This window comes from Chamaea fasciata, unplaced genomic scaffold (assembly GCF_029207755.1).
Source record: "Chamaea fasciata isolate MVZ Bird 193981 ecotype frontalis unplaced genomic scaffold, bChaFas1.0.hap1 SCAF_14, whole genome shotgun sequence".
Taxonomy (NCBI): domain Eukaryota; kingdom Metazoa; phylum Chordata; class Aves; order Passeriformes; family Sylviidae; genus Chamaea; species Chamaea fasciata.
Window position 1 is genome coordinate 12,314,800 of NW_027094099.1, and position 26,847 is coordinate 12,341,646.

Sequence of the window (26,847 nt, forward strand, 5' to 3'; positions counted from 1 at the left end):
GGTAAACTTTGTTGCTGTTGAAGAAAAGATGGCAGCGTTCAGAGAGCAAGGGGCAGCTAAAGGAAAATGTCCACCTCCAGAACACCTATGGCAGCACCTGTCAGAAATGACATTTTAAGACATGTGATGACCCATACATGTTTTTTAGCAGTCTAAGTCTTCATAGTAAGAACAGTAATTCTTACTCAGTTCCTTTTTGAGCACTGCTGCAAGCACGTATTACAGTGGCTAACACTAATCTATTAATACAGCATCCACTTCCTTTTACACTGATCTAGTAACCTATTTTACACTCAGAAGTACAATTTTTTTAGTTAAATACAAAGGGTGACTGTGTCTTTTCAAAATGTAGGTGATACAATAATTTTAGAAGTTGCTTTTGTGGTAAGGGCAGGGTTTAAACAAAAGAAGCCTGGATCATTAATGGTCCAACAGGCTCCAGGTTAACTTCACCAGGACAAAACCTCCTCTTTTCAGTGCAGAGCAAGAAAAGCAGCGATAAGATGTACCACTCCAATTCTAAGCATAGCAAAACACCTGAAAACAGCAGGGCTACTAGCAAAATTTTATAAAATAGTGTAGATGTAACTGTCACAAAGTTATCCATCCATGACACTGAGTAGTGCCCAGGTCCAGGGGCACTGCTTTTTAAGGGATCCTTGGATCTGCCAGGGGAGAACAAAGTGCTGCTTTAGAGAAAAGGTGAGGTCAAAGAGCTGCCCAGTGAGACAGCTGATGCTGATGACTTCATCAATGCACACAGCGGCTAAACTGAGATGTCATCAAAAGCCACACAGAAGAGATTTATGAAAACAGCTGTTCTCCTATAGAAATGTCTCTTTCTGCTCTTAGAATCACATAGTCAGTTAGGCTGGAAAAAAACCTCTGAGGCCATTGAGTCCAACCTTTGACTGGCCACCACCTTGTCAACTGGACCATGGCACTGAACGCCATCCCAGTCATTTCTTGAACATGCCAGGGATGGTGACTCCACCACCTCCCTGGGCAGTTGAAGGTGTGTTGGACCCAAAAGTCTGCCTTGGGACGTGGGCAGCACATCTTCCCTGGGCTGGACACCGATGGCCACATTAGCCACAGGCACAGGGCTGTCCTTCACAAGCTCCCGCAGCGCCCACGGCACCGCCGGATGCCACAGGGCTATGAAACTGCACGGCAGACGGTGCTAAAACATCCCGCCGAAATGTACTTTCCCTTCCTACAGCAAAAATTAGAGAAGGGGAAATTCTTTGCGATCTGCGCCAGGAGGAAGAAAAAAAAAAAAAAAAAAAAAAAAAAAAAGGCTGGTGTTGGCAGGGTCCCTCCAGCACCGTGCGGCCGGTGCCACCGGGGCTCGGAGCAGCGATCGGGCGTTCCCGGGCCGCCCCCTGGCCCTGCCCGGCCCGGCCGCGGGCCCGCCCGGCGCGCCGGGCGCATGGAGCGCGCCGGGGACGGCGGCGCGATGGCGGCGGCGCTGAGGGCGGCCAAGCGGGAGCTGCGGGGGGAGCTCCGGCAGCGCCTGCGGGCGCTCGGCGCGGCCGAGAAGCAGCGCCAGTCCCGCCTGCTGGGGCGCAAGGTGGGTGCGGACACCCGGGCACGGCCCAGAGCCGGGCACGGCTGGCCGAGAAGCGCGGCCGGGACTTTCCAGGCCCCGCCGGTGAGACCGAAAGCGTGACTCGGGCCCTTCCGCCGAGCGCGGCGGGAGCTCCGCCTCGGAGCCTTCCCTCGTCCCTTCCTCGGCAGTGCCGGGGACCGGGGCTGGTGGCGCCGGTGTGACAGGAACTGCCGGCAGCACCGGATGAAGCGGGGGTGCTGGGGACGCTTCACCCTGGAGCGGTGGGCACACATCGCCCCTGGAGCGGCGTGGTCATCACCCTTCACCCCAGGGTGCTGGGGGCAGTGCTCCGGGGGCTGGTGGTCACCCTTCTTCCCCCGTGGATTTTGGGGACACTGGGGGCACGCTGCCGCACACCCCAAGCAGGGCACCTCGGCGGTGGTGGCGGGTGTTTATCTCAGACATTTCACGCCAGCCTGGCTCTGGCCGTACATACAAAACCCAGCTGCTGCCTGATCTGGCCTCTTGTTTTACGCGCTGTCATCTCCCTTCTGTATCTTCCAGCGGTGTTTCTTCCACACGGTTTTATTTCTAATATAATTTTTACACGCTAAAAGAAATCAAGCAGGGTTTGTCTAACTGGTATCCTAGCACGGAGTGATATGGGTTTGTAGTTTTGAAATGTCCTGTTTGTGTTTGGATTACACAGTTGTTATATAGATGTATTTTATCATTTTAATAAACGTGATAAAATTTTATTTTGCAGTCACTGCATGTAATAGACCACAGTCCTCATTTTTTTTGCAGCACCAGCGGGTACTTCTAGATGATCTACATTTATGTGGTTATTTTCCTGCCAGAGGATCTCAAATCATTTTATAGACTTCATTTACTACTAATGTGTAGCCACTTCATGAGTGGGATGTGGCAGCACAGAAACTTTAGGTTGTAGGAAGTTTTAACTGGAACTTACATAACCTTTTTTTCATTGGGAATGCTTTTTAAAACCATATGCTCATGTAGTGTCCTACTCTCATGGTAATGCATTTTAGTAATTATATATCCTAGATTTAAACCTGTCAATTTTTAGCAAATACTGGCATGCATCCTCTTCAAAAATTCAGAGTCCTCAGCCAGCTTTTAAGCACCTAGCCCATGTAGGAGCCCATGAATTTTTAGAAGCCCTCAGCCTTTGTCTAGTTGCTGCTGATAAATGCAGCAACAGAGCACTCATTTCTTCTAGTGAGCACACAAAAAGATACAGCCTTTGTTTTGCTTTAAAGAAGGCATCAGGAAATATGACATAAATTGATGTTATCTTGCCATTTTAATAATCTGACAAAAACTGAAAATCCTGAGCTTGCTTGAAACAGAGTGGCTCTGTGCAAGTGGCAGAAGGTAGAGTCAGTTTCCTCATGGGGGGTGGGTAATGCAGCAGGCATGGAGAAATTTTGGAAAAGGCTGAGAAGATACTTGGAATGATATAAGGCCAAAAATGTAGCTTTGCAACATACATCAGTGCTCGTAGCTAATAAAAGTGAGCAGGTTATAACACCAGAGTAGTATTTTTAGTAGTAAAATCTCATTTCAAAATAGTCTTTAAATTCAAAATGAAATAGCTTCACAGGCCGACCAAGCCACCAGTATTTAATTAGCTTCTGGATGATTATTCTTTTTTAATGCTTATGTTCATGATTAAAATCATGCTGTTTGCATGCTCTGGTTCTGCAAGGATTGCCATCAGCTGGTGAACAAAGGGCAGATAATAGTTGTTAAGTGTGGAAATTTTTTTACTCTTCTCAGAAACTGCTCCGAGTCATAGCAGGAGCATCTACACAATTCTGAGAACATCTGAAATTGTGTCTTCCTGCTCACATGTGGGTTTACATCTTCAACGTCATCGTTGTTCCTATACAGTCTAATTAACGTGTTACTGGATACCTCAGAGCAGATGGGACCTGTGTGGTGCTCACAGCACGCAGCCCTTATCTCAAAGTGTCTCAGTGTCTCAGTTTCTCTCTTCAGCAAAGCCATGAGAAGTTTTGGCTCTGGAGGCCCTCAACATGAGCCACAGCCATTTTCTGGAGTCAGCAGTTTGACTACATAGTCTGCTTTTTGCAGCAAAAGCTACCATGGAAATCCTGTTCTGTTAAGAGCTTAATCCTGTGGAAAAATCCACATGTAGGGTTAGGCAGATAGAAAAGGAAATAAAATATGGGTTTGAATTGTTTAGATGTTTCTGTGGCCAAGCAACATGTACACCATCATTTAGTCTGGAGTGTTTATTTTTTTTTCCTTACAAAATTATATCCATCTTCTGAATATTTCACCTGGGTTTTTAACTGCTGTAATGGAAAGAAAATAAAAAATGTAGTGGGAACCATATCTTGACTCAGATATGGGTGTTTGTATCTCAAAACAAGGCCAGGGCAAAGGCTAAAGCTCAGAAGAGTGAGTTACCCTGCAGTTATACAAACACTGAGCAGGAGATTTGGTGATCTCTGTTCTGTAGATACTAGAGAGTTTCTCAATTGTCTAATATTTTTGACAGATTTTTAAAAGTGTGTAGAGTAAGAGTAAATCACATTTAAATGAGTAGGGACACATTTATATTACTTTTGTACAGATGTAAGTGACAAAATATATAAGCTGCTAGAGAATGAGAAGACGAGCTTTTAAAAGCTTCCTTTCAAATTTTAATGTGGAATTCAGTCTGGAATGGGCAGAGACAGGTGAGGTATGAGTCTGCTAACACTTTTTCACCATATAAGCATTTTTTATTTTCCCTCCTATATTTAGCCTTTTATAAGCCCAGCACAGAGTCTCATGAAAAGCAAAAAATGGCAAGGCCATCTTTCCTTCAAGCTCTGAAAAATGTGCAGTAATAAGATCACCTGTTAGAAGCAGGAGATGTTTGAAGTCCTATAACTCATCTTGCTGGAGGGAAGACATTCAGGTGAACAAAAGAAAGAGGGGCCTGGTCTTGGAAGACTTTGTGCTCTTCAGTCGTCTGCTCTGGTGCTGATTTTCCTTTGAGTTATTGTTGAGGCGCTTCCCGTTCTGCCTCGGCCCCGGTGAGAGGTGCAGCCTGTAAAAAGGATGGGAGAAAAGGAATGCTAAACCCTCCTGGCTTGCATAAACTGGCAGTTCTGGCCTGCTATGTCTTTCTGCAGTGATTTTGGGCATTTGAGGATGTCTGCCCTGTATGGCACAGATCTTCAGGGGATTGGAAGATTGTCAGCAAAATTGTTTTTTGCTGGCCCAAACCTGTGTTGGTTGCAGTGTTTAGTTCACTAGATGCAAAAGTTGCCTATTTTGATTTTGCTGATGGTAGAAATGTTGGAATAGGCAACAAAGTCAGTTTATTCTGTTTATGATGCACCGAAGTTTGTATCTCTGTCCTTTTCAATGAATATTGTGCTCCAGTTTTGTGTTGAATTAAAGTAAGTTGATCTTTCCAAAAACTTTCCTAAACCGATTGTTTCCATTTCCCATGTAGGTGATTGCCCATCCCAAGTACCAAGAATCCAAAAGAATTGCAATCTTCCTGAGCATGCCAGATGAAGTCCAGACAGAAGAAATCATTAAGGACATTTTTAAGCAAGGCAAAGAGTGTTTCATCCCCCGTTACAAACCTCAGAGCAATCACATGGACATGCTGAAGTTATCATCAGCTGAAGACATATCTTCTCTTGCTTTGACATCCTGGAATATTCTTCAGCCCAGTGATGATGACACTGCAAGAGAGGAGGCTCTTGCTGGTGGTGAGTATTTTCTTGCTGCATCATGGGATTGTTGAGCAGGAACAGCCTAGAGGCTGGTAGGAAATACTCTGATAGGGAGAATGAAATGAAATGTTACACCTTGGTTTTATACCCTGTAGAGAGATGCTCCTTTCTCTTGCCTGTTTTTCTCTACCCTGTGACATGCCAGCAGGGCAGGAACAAGACTGCACTGATCCAGCTGAAGGAAAACTCAACCCTCCACATAAATCATCTTCCTGGTCTGTTCGATGAACATCCTCAGCACAGTCCCAGCCAGCATAATGTAGAGGCTTGCAAAGGAGAGAGGGGCTAGTCTGGGGTAGCTTATACTACCACTAAAAGTCATGGGGATTCAGGTTTAGGATGGACTCTGAGAACTTTGGTTTATGCTGCCTGAAAGGTTGGGAGCTTCTCAGCTGATACACACAGACTGAGAATTTTCTGAAATCTTTGATCCTGCGAATTGTGTTGCATGGATGAATCACAGTGCTGATACGGAGCCTGCCCTTGTAGAACAGCTCTCTGGACTGAGGCCTTAGACTGAAAATAAAAGGACTTTCTTACAGGCCTGCATGAATATTGCAGTCTTTTCCAGCATTGTTCTCTCATATTTTTATTTTGATTTTATAATGCTGTCTCAAACACTGGATTCTTCATAGGGCTGAGAAGGTACAAGTTCATTAAGATCAAACTTGTGTATTTGCATTTTGATCCCCAAATAACCTCTGTCTTAACCTAAAATTCCCCAACTCCTACTTGTAAACAAGTTTACTTTTTGCATCTTTGCATTCATTATTTGCATTCTTTTCCTAAACACTTTAATATCTTCCCAAAACATCGGCAGAATGTTTAATCTTATTAATGGAAAACTCATGTTGAGCTTGTGCTTGAAACCTCAGTCTGGGAAGGTTTTCTCCAGGTTGAAATTCACCATGCAGACAGCTTCCACTTCTCACCCACTTGCCAGCTTTTTAGTGCTTGATAAAGGAACATAACATTTCTATGACTCTGTTTGATTGAACTTGGGCTAGTATTTGCTTTGGGATGCCAAAGTACTTTCCCAGAATGCTTAACCATGTTTTTATCTCTTTTATTTTCAGTCATTACTTCTTCCCTCATTCAGAATCCTTTCTGTGTCTACATTTGAGCTAGCAAGAGATTTCACTGCTTCACACAATCATCTTCTTTACATTTAATATTTAGCACTGTTCATAATTTTTCTAATGTTTGTCAAAAATTGTGTATATTGGTGGGATTTAGGGACTTTCGAAGGTAACCTAGAACAAAATCCAGAGTTCTATTGACTGAGCTTAGATCAGGCACTCTGGACAAGCTTTTGTACTACTGATGAGCTGCTGTTAATTGAATTTAACAAGTCTGTTGCAGATATCACAGGGTAAACATAAACAATTTGAGGTATGATGGGAGCAAGGGCTTCCAGGTATAGAGTGCTCTGAGATGTACCTGGATGCCAGACAGTGAAGATGGGGAAGGCAGGAGCACACTTTGGCTAGTTCTGGAGCTGCTGCTTCCTTCTCTGCACCAGGCTGTGGACAGAGAGCAATGCCAGAAGAGCTGCTGTGCTCTACAGAGAGGTGCCAAGAGACCAGTTGTAAGAACTGATGTATGTCTGTGTCAGACTCATTCTGCCTGAAACTCAATATTAGTCTGTTTGTACTGTTTGTACAGTAATTTTGGAATATTTCCATTTGGATTGGAAGTCAGACCTTGGTCTTTTATCCTAGAACAGTTTTTGTAAATTAGAGAATAAGTTTCGGGTTTTTTCCACTGTTGCAGCATCAGACACACATTCGTAATCCGTCCTTTACAGAAACACACTTCATCTCAATATGTCTTTATAGTCCTCTTGCTATATTTTTTGTCACCTATTATATTTTTTGAACTTTGATACATTTGCAAGAATGCAAATTGCCTTGCTGCTGCATGGATGGCACGTTTATCTCAGAGATGTTATCAAATACTTCGGTGATCTGAGGCATTTACATTGTTCTAAGGAGATAACATGGTGTTACATTAGTAATGTTCCCATGGCTGGCATAAATTACTATGCAATTTCCAAGAAGTAGCCTGTGGGTACATAAATAAACCACGTCATTTCTGAGTGCATTCATTTTGCATGGCAAAAAGCTTAAATTCACACTGTCCTTAAAACTTCAGGCATGGTTACTGTTAAGAATAGCTCAAATATAAGACTAAGGGTATGACTTCTGCATAGAGTTTCCCAGTCTTTGGTAGCACTCATGGGCACTGTTGAACAGACACGAGCCACTCCATTTGGAGATGGTCCTTTTTTCTGTTGGACTAGGGTTTACCTCTTTTCATCTTGGCAGTACTCACATCACACCGTGTTGGCATAAACAGAGATCACTGCTTTTGTGGTAGGAGAAAGTCTGATCTTCTCTATCATATGTGGGTGACTCATTGGCATGTGAAAAGTTGCTTTCTTTAGGCAGAATGGACACAATAACAGAAAGAGCAAAGGTGGAAGAAGTTCAGATATTTTGGAGTAGTGGTGTGTGTAGGTGCATGACCTGGTTCATTTCCAGCTATATATGTTGAAAAGACTTAGACAACTTCTGAGCAAGCCAGTGATACATTTTCCTAACAGGTACCAATTCCCATTTTTATCCTTGCCCATCAGAGCTATAAATGTGCACTCATATTGTGTTTTGCCCAAGGTAATGCTGCTGATGAAAGTCCAGGCAGGTTGCAGTATTTGTTTACAGAAGTGTAGAAACCTTGCACAACTTTGGAAGGAATAAATCAGATAAAAATGTACGCCCTGTTTGCTTTTTATCACTACTCCTACAGAAGTTTAAAAAACACTTCACCAGCAGCTTCATTTTCAGTGTGGTTTAGGGAGGTGTTGTGATTCACCAAGCTGGACATGGGTTTCCTCATTTGTAATGTTATTCATTATTACTTAGACCTGCTCTGAGAATTATGAGGGTACAGCCAAGTTATTCTTCTGAAAATGAGATTATTCTTACTGGGACACAAAAACAAAAGAAAACAAAAAAAGAAAAAAAAAAATACTAGGTTGAGTGTTTCCATATGGTAAAATTCTTGGAGACTTCTTTGAAGGGAGGCACGTGGCCAGGGATCTCAGCTGGAAGGCTTGGACCTGAGCAAATATGCTTAACTGTTTATAACTGAACGACTGACAGGTAGCTGAAGGTGTGCAATAAATTATAAACAGCGCTTCTAACTTTCACCTGCATGATGGACAGAGGGGGTTTGGCCAAAATATTTTTCTTGGCCAAAAAATGAAGTGTTACTAGAAATTACGGCTCTGAATCTGCTTACTCTAATGGATTGGGACGTGCTTTTCTAAGAAATGCAAGAAATGGGATTATGCATACAGACTTAATTCAGCTACTTAATCTCTGTCAATTCTGCCCTGGTGTCACAGTACATTATTACATGGTCCTTGTCCCTCAGGTGTGAGCTCCCTGAAGGAAGAACCCAGGTGAAATGGTCTGGGTTCTTTCAGAGAGGCAGAGGATGAACACTGCTTGCTGTTAACGTTTGCTACTAACGAGTATCTGCTCAGTTGTTAGCTCACTCCCTGCTCAGGTTAGAGCTGCAGGCCTCTTTACTGTGCATTATTCAAACCTTGGGATAGAGATGGAGATCTGCATTTCTGTATGGGCTCTTCATCACTACTCCGTTCAGTGGTATTAAGTGGTATTTGCTGGTGGAGAAGCAGCAGAGGCTCAGGATTCTGTTGTGAAGAGGAGCTGCCCCCAGTGAATACAGACTCTTCTTCTTGTTTTTCCAACATTAAATTTTCTTCTCTGTTCCCTCCAAAACAATAATTTCCCAGATTTGTCTCAGCCTTTGACTAGACCTCCTATTCCAGCTTTAATTTCTCTACCACCATAATGTCCCTTTCCATCTTTCTGCTCTTTGCCTGGCTTCTCTGAAACTCCCTCCTCAGGTGTCCTTCTCTGGCCTTTCTCACTCTATTCCCCACATCCTCCTGCTCTCAGTCCCAGCCTGTCATTTCAGGGGCAGCTGGGCCAGCACAAATAGCTTGTCCCTGTCAAAAGGGAGGAGATCATGTGTTTTGTCTTGTTTAACTTGTCTGCTTCCATTCATACAAGATTCTCCATCCCAGTTTACTCATTTCCTTCCCCACTGTGCTGGCTTCTTTCTCTTTCTCCTTGGCTTAGAAAAAACTTCACTGTTTAATAGTACTTTTTTTACTAAATAGTACAAAACCACATAGTTTTGTGATTGTTTCTTTTGGGCAGTGCCTGATTAAATGAGCTGCTGCCATTTCTCCTCCTCCTGGTCCCCACCCCTCCTCCCCTGTGCCAGCACATATGGCCCTGCAACCACCTTGGGACTTATACTGGGAAACCAGTCTTGGTTAGGGGCAACCCAGCACCAGTAGAAGTCTCTTCTCAGACAGAACCACCACAGGGTTGGTAGGAAGCTGATGGTGAGGGGTTGTGAAATTGGGTGTCATGCCAAAAAAAGTCTCGGTGAAACTTCAGTCATCATTTCCTTCCATGTTTCAGTTCCCAGTCTTGCCCCAGGCTGCAGGAATAGGAGCAGCCAGTGAAATGAAAGTCCTCCAGAGTCCTCACAGCTGAGATGGGTCTGGCAGGAGGAGCTGAGCCTGCAGCTCCGTGTGCTCCAGCTCTGCACCAATACTGGCTTAAGGAATTTTCCCTCCTTGTGTTTTCTTCCTATTCCTGCCTCTCTCTGATGAGCTGGATCAACCTGCTGCTCTGGGTGAAGATTCTTTCCCTCCTTTCCCCTCTCCTGTTTCTGTTGGGATATTTTGAACCCAGATGAGTGGATCCAGCTCACCATGTGGCCGGATCAGTGCCATGTGTGTGGGAGGAGGGAATGAGGAGCCGGGATGGAGGGAATGTCCCCTGTGGCACAGGTTCCTAGAGAGAGTCACGGGGCCACCCATGCAGATGTGACTCCAGCAGTGGTACAGGGAGGGGGGCACCTTCAGAGAGCCCCAGAACTCACCCTGACACATCCCTCCTAAGCCTGTGCCAGTGGCAGCTTTACAAGCATTTGCAGCATTGCATGAGCCTGGCTCAAATGGCTTTGAACAGGGCTAAAGCAACATCATCACCAGTGAGGGTACTACAAGCCAAATTTCAAGCTCTTGCCACAAGGCACGGAGCAACAGAGCTTCTCTCCTTTTTTTTACTAGCTTTAATCTTGGAAACTAGTGAACCATTTTGCAGGAATAAAACAAACATCACCCCCCTGCCCCCACCTCAGTTTGGCATAAGTACCCAAGCTGAAAAATGTCAGCATTTGACAATATAGCATCTTTTATGTAATGGGGAATGCTGAATAATCTGCTGCTGCTCAGCTACAGCATAATGCATTTTTGCTTTAAGAAATGAATGTATTAAGACCTTGAGTTGTATTTTGTAACTTAGCTTGGAGACTTCTGGCATTTTCAGCTCTGAAAACTTCCGTGGCCTACTGATCACAGCATTTGTGTTGTAACTTCAGATAATTAGTGAAATATTAACTAGATAATCCCTGCTTTCAGTAATGGTAAAAAAAAAATTACTATGAGTAAAAGATCCAAATTCGAAATGAAATCAGGAAATACTAACATGTGTCTAGCAGCAACTTCTTGCAGCTTTGTTTTCACATAACCTTTTGAATGTTGGCTTTTAAGGTTAAGGTAATTTTATCTTTCTGCCCTTTTAACTTCCAGAACACTGTGAGACTTTCTGTAGCATAAATTACAACAACCTGCTGGTAGCAGAAACAGACAGGGACAGCTAACCTATGTGCTGGTATTTGGTTTATGAGGGTTGTTTATGCCAGGGAACATGATTCTCTTGCAAGGAAACTGTTGGCTACCTCTAGGCTACAGTTCCAAACCTCGAGTTTGAAACTATTTGAAATTATTCCTGAGTGACCATTAACTCTGTTTGCAACTTTGCCATTGGGATTTGCCCTGCAGAAGCATTTTTGTCTGCAGAAATGCTTTTTCACCTGTCTTTAAATTCCTGCTATTTATTCATGCATTCAAAGATTCTGCATTTGCTGCCAGGACTGATGGCCTTGTGATGCCATCAGTATTCTTAGTTATTCCAAATTTTAGCACAGTTCTTCAGAAGTGTGACTGAATTGATGGCAGCACAGTCTTAAGAGGAATAGGTTTGACTTAGAACTGCAAAATAAAATAGGATTTTAAAAAAGGGTAATGGGTTCCTCCCCCACCTCCTAAAATAATGCACCAGAAGTTAGAGGATTTTGAAAGATGAGGCACATTAGAGTTCAGAAATAAAAAACACTTGTGAGTAGAAACTGCTGTGGCTTGAAGCATAAGGAAGGTCTAATATCCTACTTCAGCTGCATTAGATGTTGTACAGCTGTCCATGAAGGCATAATGGGACCATACAAAATGATGCTAATCATTCTGAAAAAAGATATGTAGTAAATAATGCTCAGAGGTAACCGGGAATATTTAAATGAGCTATATGCAGATAGGAATGTGTCTGGAATAAATGAAATATGGGTACGTGAAAAGCAGAGATGTTAAATGTTTCTGCTTAGGAAAAAAAAAACCCAAAAATAAATACCCCAAACAAGGTTGTAAAGTGATTGAAGGTACTATTAGATTTCTTTTCCTCTGGGAAACTTGATTAAAACTTGCAGTACGAAATATGTCAAGGGATAGATTATAATTTAAAATCTTTTTGCAGTGGTCATAAAAAGAAAACCTGAGAGCATGGCACAATACAAAATTGAAAATCGAGGCTTAGCTGCTAATGTAATTTATTTTTTAATGAAATGATTTAAAGTTTGGAATGAACTTCTGTTTGGAGACAATGATCCATAGTATTTTTGATATGCAAAAGAAGAACAAAATTCAGTGCAAATGAGGCATTAACATTCTGATCATGAATCTTGCTGTGGAGAGAGGATCCTTCCCTCACAATGCAGGATCTGGACATGCAATACAGCATCACATGTTTTACAAGAGCCAGGAAATCTCACAACTTGTAGCTGTGTAGCAATAACTGAAGGATCTTCCTACCTCTGCAGCTGCAGTCCCCAGATTATTGCCTCACAAACAGGTTCTGGTTTCTTTTTCCAGCAGGCATTTGGAGCATTCCTCTAAGCATCTAATTTTATTTGTATTAAGCCCTTGGCTCTGCTGCCTTCCGACAGCTGTGAGTTGTACTGGTTAGTTAGTTGTGATGTGAAATATTATGTTCCTTATTATGTTAATATTATATTGTACTCCTGCGACGTGTGAAATATTGTGTTCCTTGTTTTCATTTTAAATTTGCTGCTTTCAGTTCAAGGGATACTTCATTTTTCCATGATGAGAAGTAATTAAGGATGTTTGAGTTACATTCTTTTTACTATTCATTGTTTAGTTACACCTATACTATATCTATTATATTCTTTTCTATCAAACATTGGCTGTTTTATTTTTCTTGTAGAGAAGCTTTTCTGTAGGAATTCCAGGCATTGCTCTTTCAGCCTTTGCAATCTCTCTGATGTTTTTCTGGAAAAAAAAGATGCCTGGGAGAAAATTTTATGACCAGGTAAAGAAATACTTTGAAATACATGTAGTGGCACTGGAGATGTTAATTCTTTCTGTATATACCATAGCACTGCTCTTCAAATCAGCTCACTGGACAGATCTCTTATTGGTTTCCACACCAGTGTTCCACAATGACACATCATTACAAAAGGGCCCGTTCAACTTGTAAAGATCTATAAAATAATTTTATATTATTCCATCTAGCTTGTTCCTTAGCAGGTAGAGCTAGGAAAAGCTTTTTTGGCGAGAAAACATTTCAGGTGATAGCAAGTTTCTCTCAGGGTTTTTCTGCATCCCAACCTACAGCTGAAAGAAGTGTGACCATCCCAACAGGGGGGTTACTCTCCCGTGGAGCTGATCTCAGCCCTTCCCTTGAGGTCTGCACCAGCTTCCAGAACTCTTCTGAAACAGCTCAACAGTCAGCACTTAATTTGCTAAATGAAGGCACAAACCTATAGCTGAGTTTCTCCTAGTGCTTCTGTTCAGAAACAACTATGACACAATTACAGTGGCTTTTTATTTTTAAAGGCTTTTGAAAAAAATGCTCTGAAATGCAAAATTCGTGTGTTTATGTGGGGTTGCTTTGTAATGCCCTTTGGTGTCCTTATGTCCTGAATTTCCCTCATGCAGACTAAACCACAAGCACCATGTGGTTTAATTTTAATACCACCCATGCCAGGGTGTCCTGCAGTGAACCTGAAAGGCTGAGAGCTCTGGAACACTCCAGCTTTTTTGCTTTCATAAAGTTCATTAAGGCTCTAAAGGAGTGTTTTTCCTTGTAATCATCTTAAGTGTCGCATCCACATTTGCCTTCTTGCAGAAAACTCATCAAAACCACTGAAAAAATTACTTGTGCTGTAATCAATTAAAGTTTGGAGAGAAGTGAAAGCAAAATGGGCAAGGGCCTTGAAGTCACTGCAAGTGACTCTCGAGGGTTTTATTTCAAAGAGGGCTAATTTTGCTCCAGCGAGTGTGAACAGTAGCATTGTCAGATTTTTCATACAGTTTCCTAGAGACAGGAGCCTTTGAAAGGCAGATAAGAGGTGAAATTCATTTCTGGAGTGTGGCAGGAGTCTGTACAACTCATGCAAGGGAAATGCCAATGTGCAAGTATCTCTGGCTGAGTAATTAATCCAAACAGACATCTTTGTCTCCCTTTATTGTCATGTTTCGGAAGGGAAGACCCAGCACCAAGCTCATCTCCGTGCCTTTGTGCACACGATCTGGGGAACAGGAGAGGAAGCTTTTCCTTGCTGCTCACCTGTGTGGAGATGTGGTTTGGTGAGACATCTGAGCCCTCCTTGCAGCTGCCTGGTGCCAGCAGGGACAGTCCTGCTGCCTTTTCCTTGTGCCCAGCTCTGTGCTCCCCTCATCCCAGGTACCATCTCTGTACTTGCTGCTGAGCAGATTCAGCTCATGAATCTGGCAGAAATTTGTGACTTTTTTTTTTCCTTTCTTTTTCCTGGGATTGGTGTTCTGCCAGCTTAGTGGGCTATTAAATCAGGTCAGCACTTTTTCAGCTTCAAAAGATTTGTTTTTCTGGCACAGTTAATCCCTGCTGGTTTTGCTGAGATTCAAAATACACAGTTTTTCCCCTGGATGGTGGGAAACTCCTTGGACTGGCCCAGAGCTGCTGGCTTTCAGGGAGCAGGAGACTCATGCTGCTGTTTCATGGCGTAAGGATAACTCTGGATCTTCATGTTTGGTGTCATGCTGAACTCAGTCCCTGCTTGGGCTGGCTGTTGTGCATGAGAGATGGGAATGAGTTTTGGGATGTAGATAAGGGCAGATTCCTGTCCAGGAGTGACATGTAGCCTTTTGCCGGCAGGTGTCAGCATTCCATACATTTGCCATGGAGCACTGGTGTCATTTCGGCTGTTTTCCTACAATTAAAATCTCATCCAGGCATTGCACTCACACAGACAGGCGAACAAATGCTCCAGCCTAATTTCCCATAACATAAGAGATTGAAGTGAGGGAGGGATAGGATTCCAGGGAGAACTGGATTTTTTAAACTGCGCAAACTTAAAAAGATAAAATCTTGTGCTGGAAGAAGCAGGATTTCTCAGCTGTTGTGGTGTTAACACATTTGCAGCAACTGCGAAGGTGCCATCACCTCCCAACCAGCTGACTCTGCATGTACAATAAACCCTGCCTGTAAGCAGCCTGATATTCCCATCAAGTGGTGTCACTCCTTACAGGAGCCAGGTTTATGCATGGAAGTTGTTGTCCTACCTGTTTATCTTTCATGAGTAATTCTGTGTATTTTATGAAGGGCTATCTGCTGAGTGAATCAAAGGGTATTGGAAATATTGATAGTGATGCATAAAGTATTGAAAAAACCCCAGATGATTCACCTCTGCCTTACTTTGACTTAAAAATACCCAGACAGAAGTATGCAAAAGAGGACCAAGAGTGAAGTCATGCACGTGTATCCAGTGGGAGTATTTAAATGAATGCTCAGGCAAACACCATGAAAGTGTAGCTGATAAGACCATAAAGAAATTCCCATAAAGACACACGAAGATACACAAAGATCCTTGCATTTTAGGTTTCAGCAGTATCCCCACATAAACAGTTCGAGCATCAATGCCTTGTGAGTTTCTCTAAAGGAGCAGATTTGCAGTCAGCATTTGCTGATTTAACAAGATATGTTGATGTGCTGTAAAGTGGCTCTAATGCCGTTTCTCCTCTCTTTGGAATTGCTCCTTGGTACATCTGGTTTCAGAGTATTTTAGTAGTTTAAAATCATGGGGGAATCCAGGTGCAAGCCTTGGAACCAAACATTTTTGATTGCCCATGTTTTCTCAATCAGAGCTCACATATGTGAATATCAGAAACAGATTAAGTCATTTTTCACAGACTGATAACGGAAAAGTCCTAAGCTATTTTTTCCTTTACTCTGAATTTGCAAAACCAGACATTTTGTTGGTGGCATCGAGTGATCATGTTTTATTTACAGGGCTTACACAGGCTCAATGAATAATAGTGAAATAGAAAAATGCTTTTCAAATTTTCTTTTAGATGGGACTCTGAAAATGAGACTCTAGTCCCCATCTTACTGTAAGTTAAACCTCAGGGGAAATGAATGTGATGGTTATAGCCTCACACATTGTGAAACCAGCCAGAAATACAAGTCTGAGCCTTTTACAGTAGGTTCTCTGGTGAAACATGAAAGGATATTTATCTGTGGAGCAGGATAGGTTTGTTTGAGCACGGCTGACAAACTCCAGGTGATCTTGTGCAGTGCACTTAGCTTTTCAGATGCATTGGCACTAAATTTTGGTTTAAACTAATTCAAAATCAGAGGTATTTACTCAAGCACAGCTCAGTAGCAGAGGAGCTGATCAAGCAGCTTTATTATGTGTTTTAGAGGTTTAATAACGGGCGAGTGGCTGCCACTCAGTTGTTTTAAACCTTTATGACTGATGGCTATCATGTAGCTTCTCAGGGAGGCGGATAAATAGTTTATTATGCTGTGGTTCAGCAGGGCAAGTGTGAACTGTGAAGACCAATGTTTCATGCTGACACAAGGCACTGACATGGATGAGCAGACAGATAAACGCTGAGTTGCTCAGTGCTTGTTTGTAGATTCTGCTGATGGTTCTATTTTCTGCAAAATATTTTATTGAAGTAATAACAGAAGCTGTCTCTGTCATGCCAGCAGCTGGGATTGCAGAGGAGAGAGTCTGCTTGGCATCTGTGTGGCTGTAAAAGGTGGATCATGGGTGTGCAAAATATTCTTTAGAGGACAAAAGGAGACAAAACCTTCCTAGTGCCTGCAACTCCCATACATGAGAATGAAAATAAAGCAGTTGCCCCTGAAGGAGGCTTTGAGGACCTAATGGTGTGTCCCATAGCAGAAGGCTGTGGATGGAGCCTGTGACATTTGGATGTGATACTTTGACATTTGATTCCTATGCTGGGTTAAAGTGAGTATCTCTCTGGCTCCTTGTGAAGCAGCACCCTGAGATGAGCTCAGTTGGTCAGAGCATGGTGGCTGTGATGCCAAGGTTGTGCATTCAGTCCCTGTGTGGGCTGCTCGTTTAAGAGTTGGACTCAATAATCCCTGTGGGTCCCTTAGAGTATTCTGTGATTCTGTGACAACAGATGTCTGTGAATAGGTGGAAAACAGTATGTCCTGATGAAGTGATGTGGTAGTGCACAATTAAAGGTGTTCTCGCAGGGGAAACACCTGGAGGAAAAGCTGCTGACTGCAGTTTAGAAGGAGTTGTTTTCTCACTCTAGTTTGAAGCACAACTTTTAGTCCTGTTAGGTATCTGTTTGGGATCTTAAGGAGGCTACAGAGTGAGCACTCAAGGAGAGCTTTTTATGAACAACCAACAGCACATATCTACAAGAGAAAAGAATTCATTCTTCTCAAACTCATGTCAGCAATATGGGTAGTTTTCTTATGTAGTTCCCAAGGTGGGTGCAGAGAGGAGTCAATGGGGCAATGTCAATTTAGAGCAACTGAGGATGTGGTCCTTCATGTTGTAACTTGGGTTTCCACGGAGATGAGAAGTCACACTGAGCTTCTGACAAGTATCATGTAAGCAAGTAAGAATTATCAGTTAGAAGTTTCCTTTCTTTTTAAGGGATTGTATTTGCATTTTAGCAGAGTGGCTGGGGTCAAGGCAAGCAATGTTGCTGTTTATGTCTGCAATGCTCTGTGTTACTGGATGTGCACCTCATTGGGTTTGGATGAATGCCTTTTTCTCAAATGTTTATGAGTTGTAGCAAAGGATAATGTTTTTGTCTCCTTGGGTATATTACAGTGTCTGTTTTCTCCAGGGGTTTGTGGGGAAAAGAGCTTGTTTCCTCTGGAAGCCATCCCAGCCTTTTGGGAACCATGCACCTTGTCAAGATCTGGATCAGGTCTGTAGTGAACAGATCTGGCATTTCCCTTTCTGGTCTTATACCAAGTAAGAGCAGAGATGCTGTGCTCGAAACCCAGGGCAGGTTTTTTCCAAAGGGCAGAAACCTTTTTATCTGGAAGGAAACGGTAAGTGTTGGTAACCTCAGGAGTGGTGCTGGGGCACCCTGGGTGTTCTAGGAGAAACCATAAAGGGGAAGAGACTTGTCTTGCTGCAGTATAGGTGAAATATTTTGTGGAGTTGTTTTCCCCCGAGATCCGGTGATTAACTCAGACCACAGTGTTAAGTGCTGTGTAAATACAGAACAAGATGGTGATCTGTGCCCTACAGAGTATGTGTTGAAAGCAACCACCTACCCAAAAGGCCTAACTATGCTAATGCTGACAGTAATTAAAGTTGCAGTGATGCCTCTGTCACAAATTAGAAATTTTTGAGTTATTCCAATTCATTGGCTCATACCATGCATGTCACCAAGACTGATACTTAGATATTAGGATCAAGTGATTGAGTTATTTTTTCCTCTCTGCTAGGGTAGCAGATACATAGACAGCAGATGGTTACTGCACTCTTTTCATTCTGAAAAGTAAGGTTTTCCTGAAACAGGGTTTGCCTTTTAATCCATTGTGGTCTTTGCTAGGTCAGAAAAGGACCAAAGTAAGTTTTCATTCCTTGTAATCAACAGCTTTGAATTGCTTGTGAGCTCAGCAAAGGTTTTGCACAGATCTGACATTGTTTATGGTGTACATAGCAACATGAGCACTCCTTTCCTTTAAACAGAAAACTGTTCTTGGCCTGGTTCTTCTGCTCCTGCACCTTATATAATCATTTCCATCCGAGCAAAGCACGAGCAAGGTGTGCGTGGAACAAAACCAACCACTGGAAAACTCATCCTTGCCTGAGGTACCAGACCGTGAGGATCCAGCCATCCTTGTGGTGATGGAGTAAACAGTGCACAAGCTTTTGTGCTTCAGGGGAAGCTCAAACTGCACAGCTGCTGCTGTGAGGAGCGGCAGCAGTGACATGGAGCTGATCACTGTTGACCTCTTGTAGGCTCAGGCGGCATCTGTGCTGTGAGCATGGTTTGTGTGAGCATGTTGCCATTCTTCACAGGCACACAGGAGTTGCTGCAGCTCAGCCTCTGCCCTGTCCTCTGTCAGTGCTTTTGAGGAGAAGATCAAAAGAGTCCTAGCTCCCACTTTGACCGGTCCCAGGCGCTTTGCTGTGCCCACAAAGCAAGTGGCAGCAAGGGATGAAAAGCTGAGTTGAGAGAGTATTTCGGTTTCAGCTTCCATTAGTACTGTCAAGCTGTGCAGGGGGAGATGAGTGACCCCACACAGCGGGTGACAACGGGCTGGTGGAGCCCCTTTGAACCTGGGAGGAGAGAGGCCGTGCTGGCTGCTCCTTCTGAGGGCAGAACAAGTCCCCAGCAGTCTTTACATGACCTGTATCTGTGCAGTTTGATGGACCCTTCTATAATTAACCATTGTCAAGAACACTTCTGAAAATGCCGGCTGGCATTTCAAATAGGAGCATCAGATTAAGGAGAAGAGAGGTAGTGATGTGCAAGGAGAAAATCCTTCCCTGGGGAACAAATCAAACCTGATACCATCATGAAAGGTAATGAGAAATGCACTGCCAAACTGAGGTTCACTGCAGCTGCCTAGAGGAAACGAAACCGTGTATTCTTATTTAAAACACTGAGAGGGGATGCTAATGCTTTGGTCTGCTGCCTAAGTCAGGGCATGTGCAGCTTGCCCACCTCTTGAGTATAGTTTTGCCACACATTTCTTGAGTCCTTGGGCCAGTAATTTCGCTTCTCTGTGACATAAGGTGTGTCTACATCATTGTAAGGGAGTCAGTGCAAACAGAGTGTGTCTGTACACCCACAGGACAGGTTCAGAAGCTGTGACTTCATCTACTCTGCCAAATAACACAGGGCTAAGTGCAGAGAGAAGTCCTGTCCACACTACACAGAACTTGGCCTCTCCTCTTTTGTCTGGAGGAGCCAGACCTGTACCCTTCCGTCTTTACTGCACATGGCAATCTTGTCCCCTGGAGCAGTCATGGGTGTCACCTGGTCCAGCAGTGCCAGACACTGTGCTGACAGTTAAGGTATTGACCACCTGTGATCATGTAAATCAATTGGTTTTCTGGCTGTGCTGAATTTAGCAGTATAAATGAAACCTGTGTGGCCGTGTCAGCGTGGCTGTATGCCCACACTGATAGATAACTCTGGGTATATTATTTCACACATGGTGCTACACAGTGGAAGGAAGTGCACCACAAGGGCTTATGCCATAGATACATTAAGTATTAGGTGACTGTCATCATAATTACTTACCTTACTGGGACACTCAGTAGCTTAAAGTGTGCAAGAACCATGGATATTCTCTGCGTAGAAACTGGAGCAAAATGCTGTTGCATGAGACAGTGTTTTCAGTTTTCAGCCGTCAGCATTTTGCAGACCGCATGCGAGTTTTCCAGGAGAAGCACAGCTTACCTGTGATAAAACTTTCTTCGCTGTGGGCGTGCTTTCCTGGGCTGCTGGCATGTGACCACAAGAGGGCCCTTGGGGATCCAAGAACCACCAGGTAATGTCTACAGACACATTGGAGACAGTGGACTTTACAAGGAGATGGGCAGGTGTCGAACGTGAGACTTCCCTTAACGTGTTTTATGAGGCACTAAAACACCTGATGTGGTGTTTGATTTTCAAGTACCTGCTCTGTCTTCTGAGGGACAAGGATGCCATTTCACACGGTGGGCCGTAAGAGCAAGGGCAGTAGGATGTGAGGACAGAGCAAGCCACAGTCCTGGGTGGCAGACAGTAGTCCTGCAGGGCTGGGAGAGCTGGGGAGCATAAGGACCCCGTGCCACAAGGGGCATGTTCTTATCCTCAGCTGTCATCCTGTTGATGTACCCTCAGTGCTGATAGTAATCTTAAGTGCCTGTAATCTTGGTCTCATCTGTGTGTCACCTCTCTTCCTGTGACACCTCTTCCCCCACACTGCCACAGACACCACAAGAGGTTTTGTTGCTCCCCAAGTTACATGTCAGGGAGACGTTTACTCCATGCAGCTCTCTGCCATCCATTCTAGATGCTGATACAGGATTTGGGACTTGAGCTGCTCGAGCTGCCCTTGGGGCTTCTTGCAGGTTTAGTTGTGTCATTTTTTCTACTGAAAGTCTTGAAAGACATTTACTTAACTTTTGTGCAGTGTGAGTTGCGTGGATATCAGAGAACATATGAGTTAGAGCAAGGCAGTCGGTATTGCTGTGCTTCATAGAAGAAAAATACAAGGGTAACTATTACAGTATTTACAGCATAATTTTTCATACTGAGATTTGCATAAGCTTGTTTGAGTTCTTTAGCATAAAACTCCCATGATTACAGTGGAGCCAACTTGTTAAAAGAATCCCTGTTTCTCCAGAGAACCCAGAGGAAAACGGTGCTGTAATACATCTAAATTCACTTGAGGTACCTGCTGCTATCAGTTAAACTCCACAGAAAATATATTTCTTCCCTTCACTGTTTTTGCTATTTCCCTCTTCCCTTAGTGTTTCTCCTGACTTGTCTTCTTCGTGTCTCTAACACAAATGTAAGGAGAAATGGCACCTTTTTGCTCTGCAGATTTGCCCCCTGTGTGCATTCTTCCTGCCAGCAGCAGACTGCAAATGTTTCCTGCTTTTTGTCTTGAGAGGCACCTGGAGTGAAAACGGCTGAAACAGACTGTGAGGCAGAGTGTGTTTAGTTCTGAGCATCGTGACTGATTGGTACTTACTGGTTTCTGGGCCACCTGAATACCTGCACGAGGCTGATGTGATGCAGGATGTGGAGAGGATAAGTAGGGGTAACTTGGAGAGGATTTGAGCTGCAGAATCTATTCCTGACCTTGCTAACAGTGGGGCTGGCTTCTAGGTTCTAGTCCATAGGTCTGACAATTGATGAGAGCAAACTGAGGGGATGTGACATGGTATGTCCAATATGATGTCCGTGGTGGTACCCTGAAAATGCCATCTCTTCTCAGGGAGACCACACTTCTGCCTTTGGGCCTCTTTTTCTCTTTATTTGCCATTTGTTATTTCACTCATTTCACTGTCTTGTGAGTCAAAAGTTGACTGCAGTGTGGTAAAACACCCCGACTCCTTTTTAATCCAACCAGTATTATTCTGTGGTCTGTCCTTTGGCTAATTCTCTCTCCTTACTCCCCTGACCTCCTTAGAAAATCTGTGCTTCTTGACTGTGCAATGCTGGATTTGCAAGATTGACGTTCTCTAAGCATTTTGCACTTGTTGCCTTGCATATTTCATATCAATGTTCTAATTAAGACATCAGATCATAATGGATGAGTGTTCATGTCAGTGACTCTTCTCTGAACAATTAAGAGTGGAAGGAGATCTCCAGGAGCTGGGAAGTGTGTGCAAATGAGTTGGTCTTATGTGAACTGTTAACGTGCTCTTCCAGGCAGAGTTTGGAGTTGATATGTGATCTCAGATGGGATTCCCCCTAAACTGAAAAACTCTGCTTTGCTCTGGCTTTTCCAAGTACATGCTCCCACACATGTCCTTCAATGGTGGGCATCATCCCTCAGATGTAGTAAAAGCAGCTCAGCCTAAAATGGCAGGAAGGAGTAGGTGTGGACATGGAAAAAGCAGAAAAATACCTGACCAGGTCCAAGCTCTGGTGAAGGAGCAGAGTCTGGTCACAGAAAAGCTGCTCGGGGCTAAGCACTGTGCCTTAAGAAGGCAGAAGCAGTGGACTGAGACTCTCTATTTGCTTTTTTTCCAGACTCGTGTCAGCTGTCTTTTAGTCTGTGCTGCCTTTCCACTCCCTGCCCTTCTTTCCTTAAGTGTCTGTCTGCTGCAGCAGCAAGAAATAAAAGACTTTTTTGCATTGTGAAAGGAGTAAGTGGGATGTTCCTGGGTTCAGGAGTCAGCACCAGGCCAGGCCAGCTCATTTGTTTAGAGGATGTCCGTGCAGGACTGCTCACACTGTAGATACCAGCCTTGCAGAAGTGAAGTGCAGCAGCCTCCCGCCTGGTGGGCACTCCTAGTGGCAGGCGTTTCAGTGATGTGAATCAGCTCCTGAAACAAGTGTGCAGCCATGTGTAAATTGGAGCTGGCTCCCTGGCATGGAGCCCATCCACATCCCCACACAGAGCATGAGCAAAGCAAGAAATGTTGCCTTTTTATCTGGAGCTGGTTAGCGGGGTCTTCTCTTGGAGTTTCACCAGCCAGTCCAGGTGATTAGCAACTTATGCATCTTCTTTCAGTTTTTTAACTGGTTTTGAGTTCCAATCAAGTGCAATCTCACAAGAATCCTGAAAGGAGGGATATTTAGGGCAGGGAAGCAGAAAGCCTGTGTGTGCTGCCAGAACAGTGAAAATTGCTGGAGGCTGAGAAGGAAAATCCTTTGGGACAAAAGGAACCTGACATCACAAAGGGACAAGCCTTCAAATCTTCATCTTGATATGAGAGGGCAAATTACCACTTTCAGAATATGTTGTATTCAAGGCTTTTTGGGTTTGGAAAATCAAGAGAAGGTTCATGGCATCTTACAGTGGTGTCAAGAGGATGTCTCCCCTCTCTCTTACACGCCTTCTTTCATTATTTTTTTCTTTTCCATTTTTGTGTCTGATGTTGAAGTTCATTTGATTTTCTGATTCCTGCTGCATTTAATTTCTCTGAGTTCAGTCTCTGTCTGGATTTAGTCATAATCATTTGTATTTGGAAGTGTGGAGTTAAAATGATAAAAAAAACCCTGTTAAAATGTAGGGGATTTTTTTCCCATCCGGCTTTTCAAGATCTAATTATTTTTCAGCTGAACTAGTATGCAGTTGATAAGATGAAAATGTAAATTTACAGGTTTAGTATTCAAAATATTTTTCATCTGATCAAAGAAAGGGAAGCATATTACAAAACACAAAGCTTGCATTCTTGCAAATGTCTGAAGTTACATGGTTGTAGTCAAGCCATCAGGAAATCCACAGGGCATCCACTAATGCTTATTTCATTTTTCTGCAGGAGGTCTTGACCTTATCTTCATGCCAGGCCTTGGGTTTGACAGAAAAGGCAACAGATTGGGAAGAGGGAAAGGATATTATGATACCTATCTTGAAAGATGTATGAAACATCCCCGTGGAAAGCCTTACACGATTGCTTTGGCTTTTAGAGAACAGATTTGTGAATCAGTGCCTGTGACAGAAAGTGATGTTCCAATAGATGAAATCCTTTATGAAGACTGCTGAAAGTGTTTTGATACCAACCCACCACCAGAGCAAGCAACCAAAGGTGTCATATCCATCAATCATGTTTTTTTCTAATTGTCATATATGACTTTGGGACCAATAAAATACACAATTTATGTTTGGGGACAAAAACCTTCAAAGACAGTGTAACTGTGGTAATAGTAGTGAAGATTATGTTGATTTGCTCTTAATTAGCAAATGTCTAGTGTGAATTCTTATTTTAGAATCAATACAAACAAGAATGAGTGACTGTTTATTACAGCGAGGACCATTTCTTCTCATAAGATTTTTGATGTTCAAGCTTCTTGATACTTAAACAGTTTTATTATTCTGGTTTAAAAGTGAGCTGTCTAGTAATGACAGTTCTTGATCCATTCTGGAATTAGATACTGGTAATGGTAAAAGTTCTTAGTACTTAAATATTGTGTTCATTCATGAGCAAAACAAGAAATTGTTGGAGACAGAGTAAGCTGGGAAAAAATTGTGATGGGAAAAAAGCCTTATTAATTTTAGTGTATGCAGTAATTTTTCACTGTTTACTTGGCTCCTTGCAGTTGTCTTAAAATAAAGGGAGTACCTGTTAATAAAAAAAAGGTTGATGTTCAGAATGGTGTGTTCTTTCCTTTATCTGAGTACAAGACTGTAATATGGTCTAAAATGTGGTCAAGGAGTTCTCTATCTTGAGCCAGCTCTTTTTTGGTAAAATAATATTCAAAATTACTTTAAGTTCTCTAGTTTTGTATATAAGCCATTCATAATGTCCCAAAATACTGTGTGGTGCTGTGTTAAAAAATGAGAGATGCTGAGAATTGCAGAGAGCAGATTTTAAGGATGGAATAAATTTTTGTGTGGAAGGCTGGTTGTTCTCTGCTTCTCCAGACAGTCATGGAAATCCAGAAGAAGATAGTGAGTTTCCTCTGCACACTGTCCTTGTAGTATAAAGCCACAGTATTTCCAGTCAGGATCAATCAAACGGTCAGAATTTTGTGTTCCTTCTTCAATGCAACTTCATCTTTTCTATGCACGTTTAACTCTTCCCTCAATCAATAAATCAGTGCATTTATTTTCACCAAACTACTCTGTGTCATCATTTAAAAATCCATAAATTCTCAAGGACCAGCTCCAGGGTGGAATGACCTTAAGGCTTCCTCAACAACAACCAGTTTTGTGAACAGAACCATGCCTGCAGTACCTGTGAACCTTTTCTTCTCTGAGTGCTTGGATTCAGTGCTCTTTCCATTCTACTAATGCAGGAACTGTTTAAACCCTCTGGCTCTGGGGTGAACATAAGCTTAGCAGCTGAGCTCCCGCTGGCCTGTGCTCCCTGGTGCTTCTCCATCCTGTGTTAACCAAGGTCCATCTGGCCGGGCTGAAGATCCCCCTGGTGTTGGCCTGCTAGGCATCCCACCCGTGTGTGCAGGGAAGCTGCAGCCTGGGCAGGGCAGCTGGTAGCACTTTGCAATATGGGCTGCTGAGTAAAGCAGTGGTGGCCAGAGCTGGCCTTCCATCCCTGCCTTATTCACACCGTGTCACCCCTGCAAATGAAAGGTGTGTCCATGGGTGCACAAAGGGTGCTGCAAGCAGAAATTGAGGTGGCAGCATTGGCTCTGGTGCAGTCATTGGAGTGTCCCCCAGGTCCTCTCAGCTCTGGTACTGCCAGCTGTGCTGCCTCCCACGAGGGGGACAGAATCCTACCATTCCATACCTTTGGGGAATAAAAATGATGAAAAAAGCAGATCTTTTTATTTTTCTTTACAATCTCTGTCATGTCAGTATCTTGATCCCTTCTTCATTTCTGAACTTCTGTTAGCATATGAAGAGCAATAAAATGAAACAATAGGGCAGGTTCTGTGTGTGGCAGGCCTGTTCCTGGGTTTGCTAAGCTGCTTGAGTTCACCTACCACACTAGGCTCAGCACTGTGCCATATGGCACCAGCCTGCCACCAACATCAACAAAGCCACGCTGAAGCCAGTGCTTGTCACAGCAGAAACCTGGAACCTGCATCTGATACATGTTTTAAATGCATATATTAGGTCCAACACTGTGCAGCCCTTTGGCTTAGCTTTTGGTCTTGCTGTCTGAACTTTGATTTATTCACTAGATTACGGGCTGCTTGGCTTGTAGGTATTTCACTACAGATGATACCAGGTGAACAACTGTGTACAGAAAGGCCAGCATATGGAGAAGAGGCTTCAGAGCCAGCACTAGCAGCTGTACAGAAACAAAGGGCTGAGAGACAAGGACTTGGTTTTGTTGTGTGAGAGTTCACAGTAGGAGGGGGGGAAATGAAAGACAAGAATTTGGATGTAAAATACAGGCCCTCATCCAGCACAGCCTTAGATAGGCACCAAGCTTTGTCCTTGTGGGCTCACTGGAGTTACTGGAACTAATTGGTGTAGAAAAAGCAAGCAACAAACTTTGAAGGTTTTCACGACTTGAGGCAATGAGTGTCCCCAGACTTCTTATGTCTCAGGTCACTTTTCAGTACCTCGTGCAGCCATTCTCTTCCACTTCTACTCCAAACTGCCCTTTTGGCTGCAGCTGCAGTGGGAAAAGGATGAGGAGACTATTTAATGTACTGTATCATCGGGAACAAGAGGAGCTGGTGCTTTGTTCCTTGCCAGCCTCTCCTGAGTCAGGAGTTGATCATTACAGGCTGCTCTCCTACAGGGGAGCTGCAGGACCCTGGCTGATGCAGATAGCTCTTAACATTTAGCTGGTGGGGATAGTAAAACGATATTTATGTATATTGTCTTGAGAACTACGGAGCTAAATAAATGTGACAGTTTTCATTTGGCATCCCCAGCCTTGCTGCTGTCGCTCAGGGTTTTT

At 43.4% G+C, this 26,847-nt stretch overlaps 1 protein-coding gene across 1 annotated transcript; it reads left to right on the forward strand.

Moving 5' to 3' along the window:
• The first annotated feature begins 1,394 nt into the window (after positions 1 to 1,394).
• Positions 1,395 to 25,088, forward strand: MTHFS (methenyltetrahydrofolate synthetase). Its single transcript, XM_066196537.1, has 3 exons — positions 1,395 to 1,573; positions 5,052 to 5,316; positions 23,791 to 25,088. The coding sequence occupies exons 1-3, from the start codon at positions 1,433 to 1,435 to the stop codon at positions 24,012 to 24,014; spliced, it is 630 nt and encodes a 209-aa protein (XP_066052634.1). The 5' UTR covers positions 1,395 to 1,432; the 3' UTR covers positions 24,015 to 25,088.
• Positions 25,089 to 26,847: the final 1,759 nt, after the last annotated feature.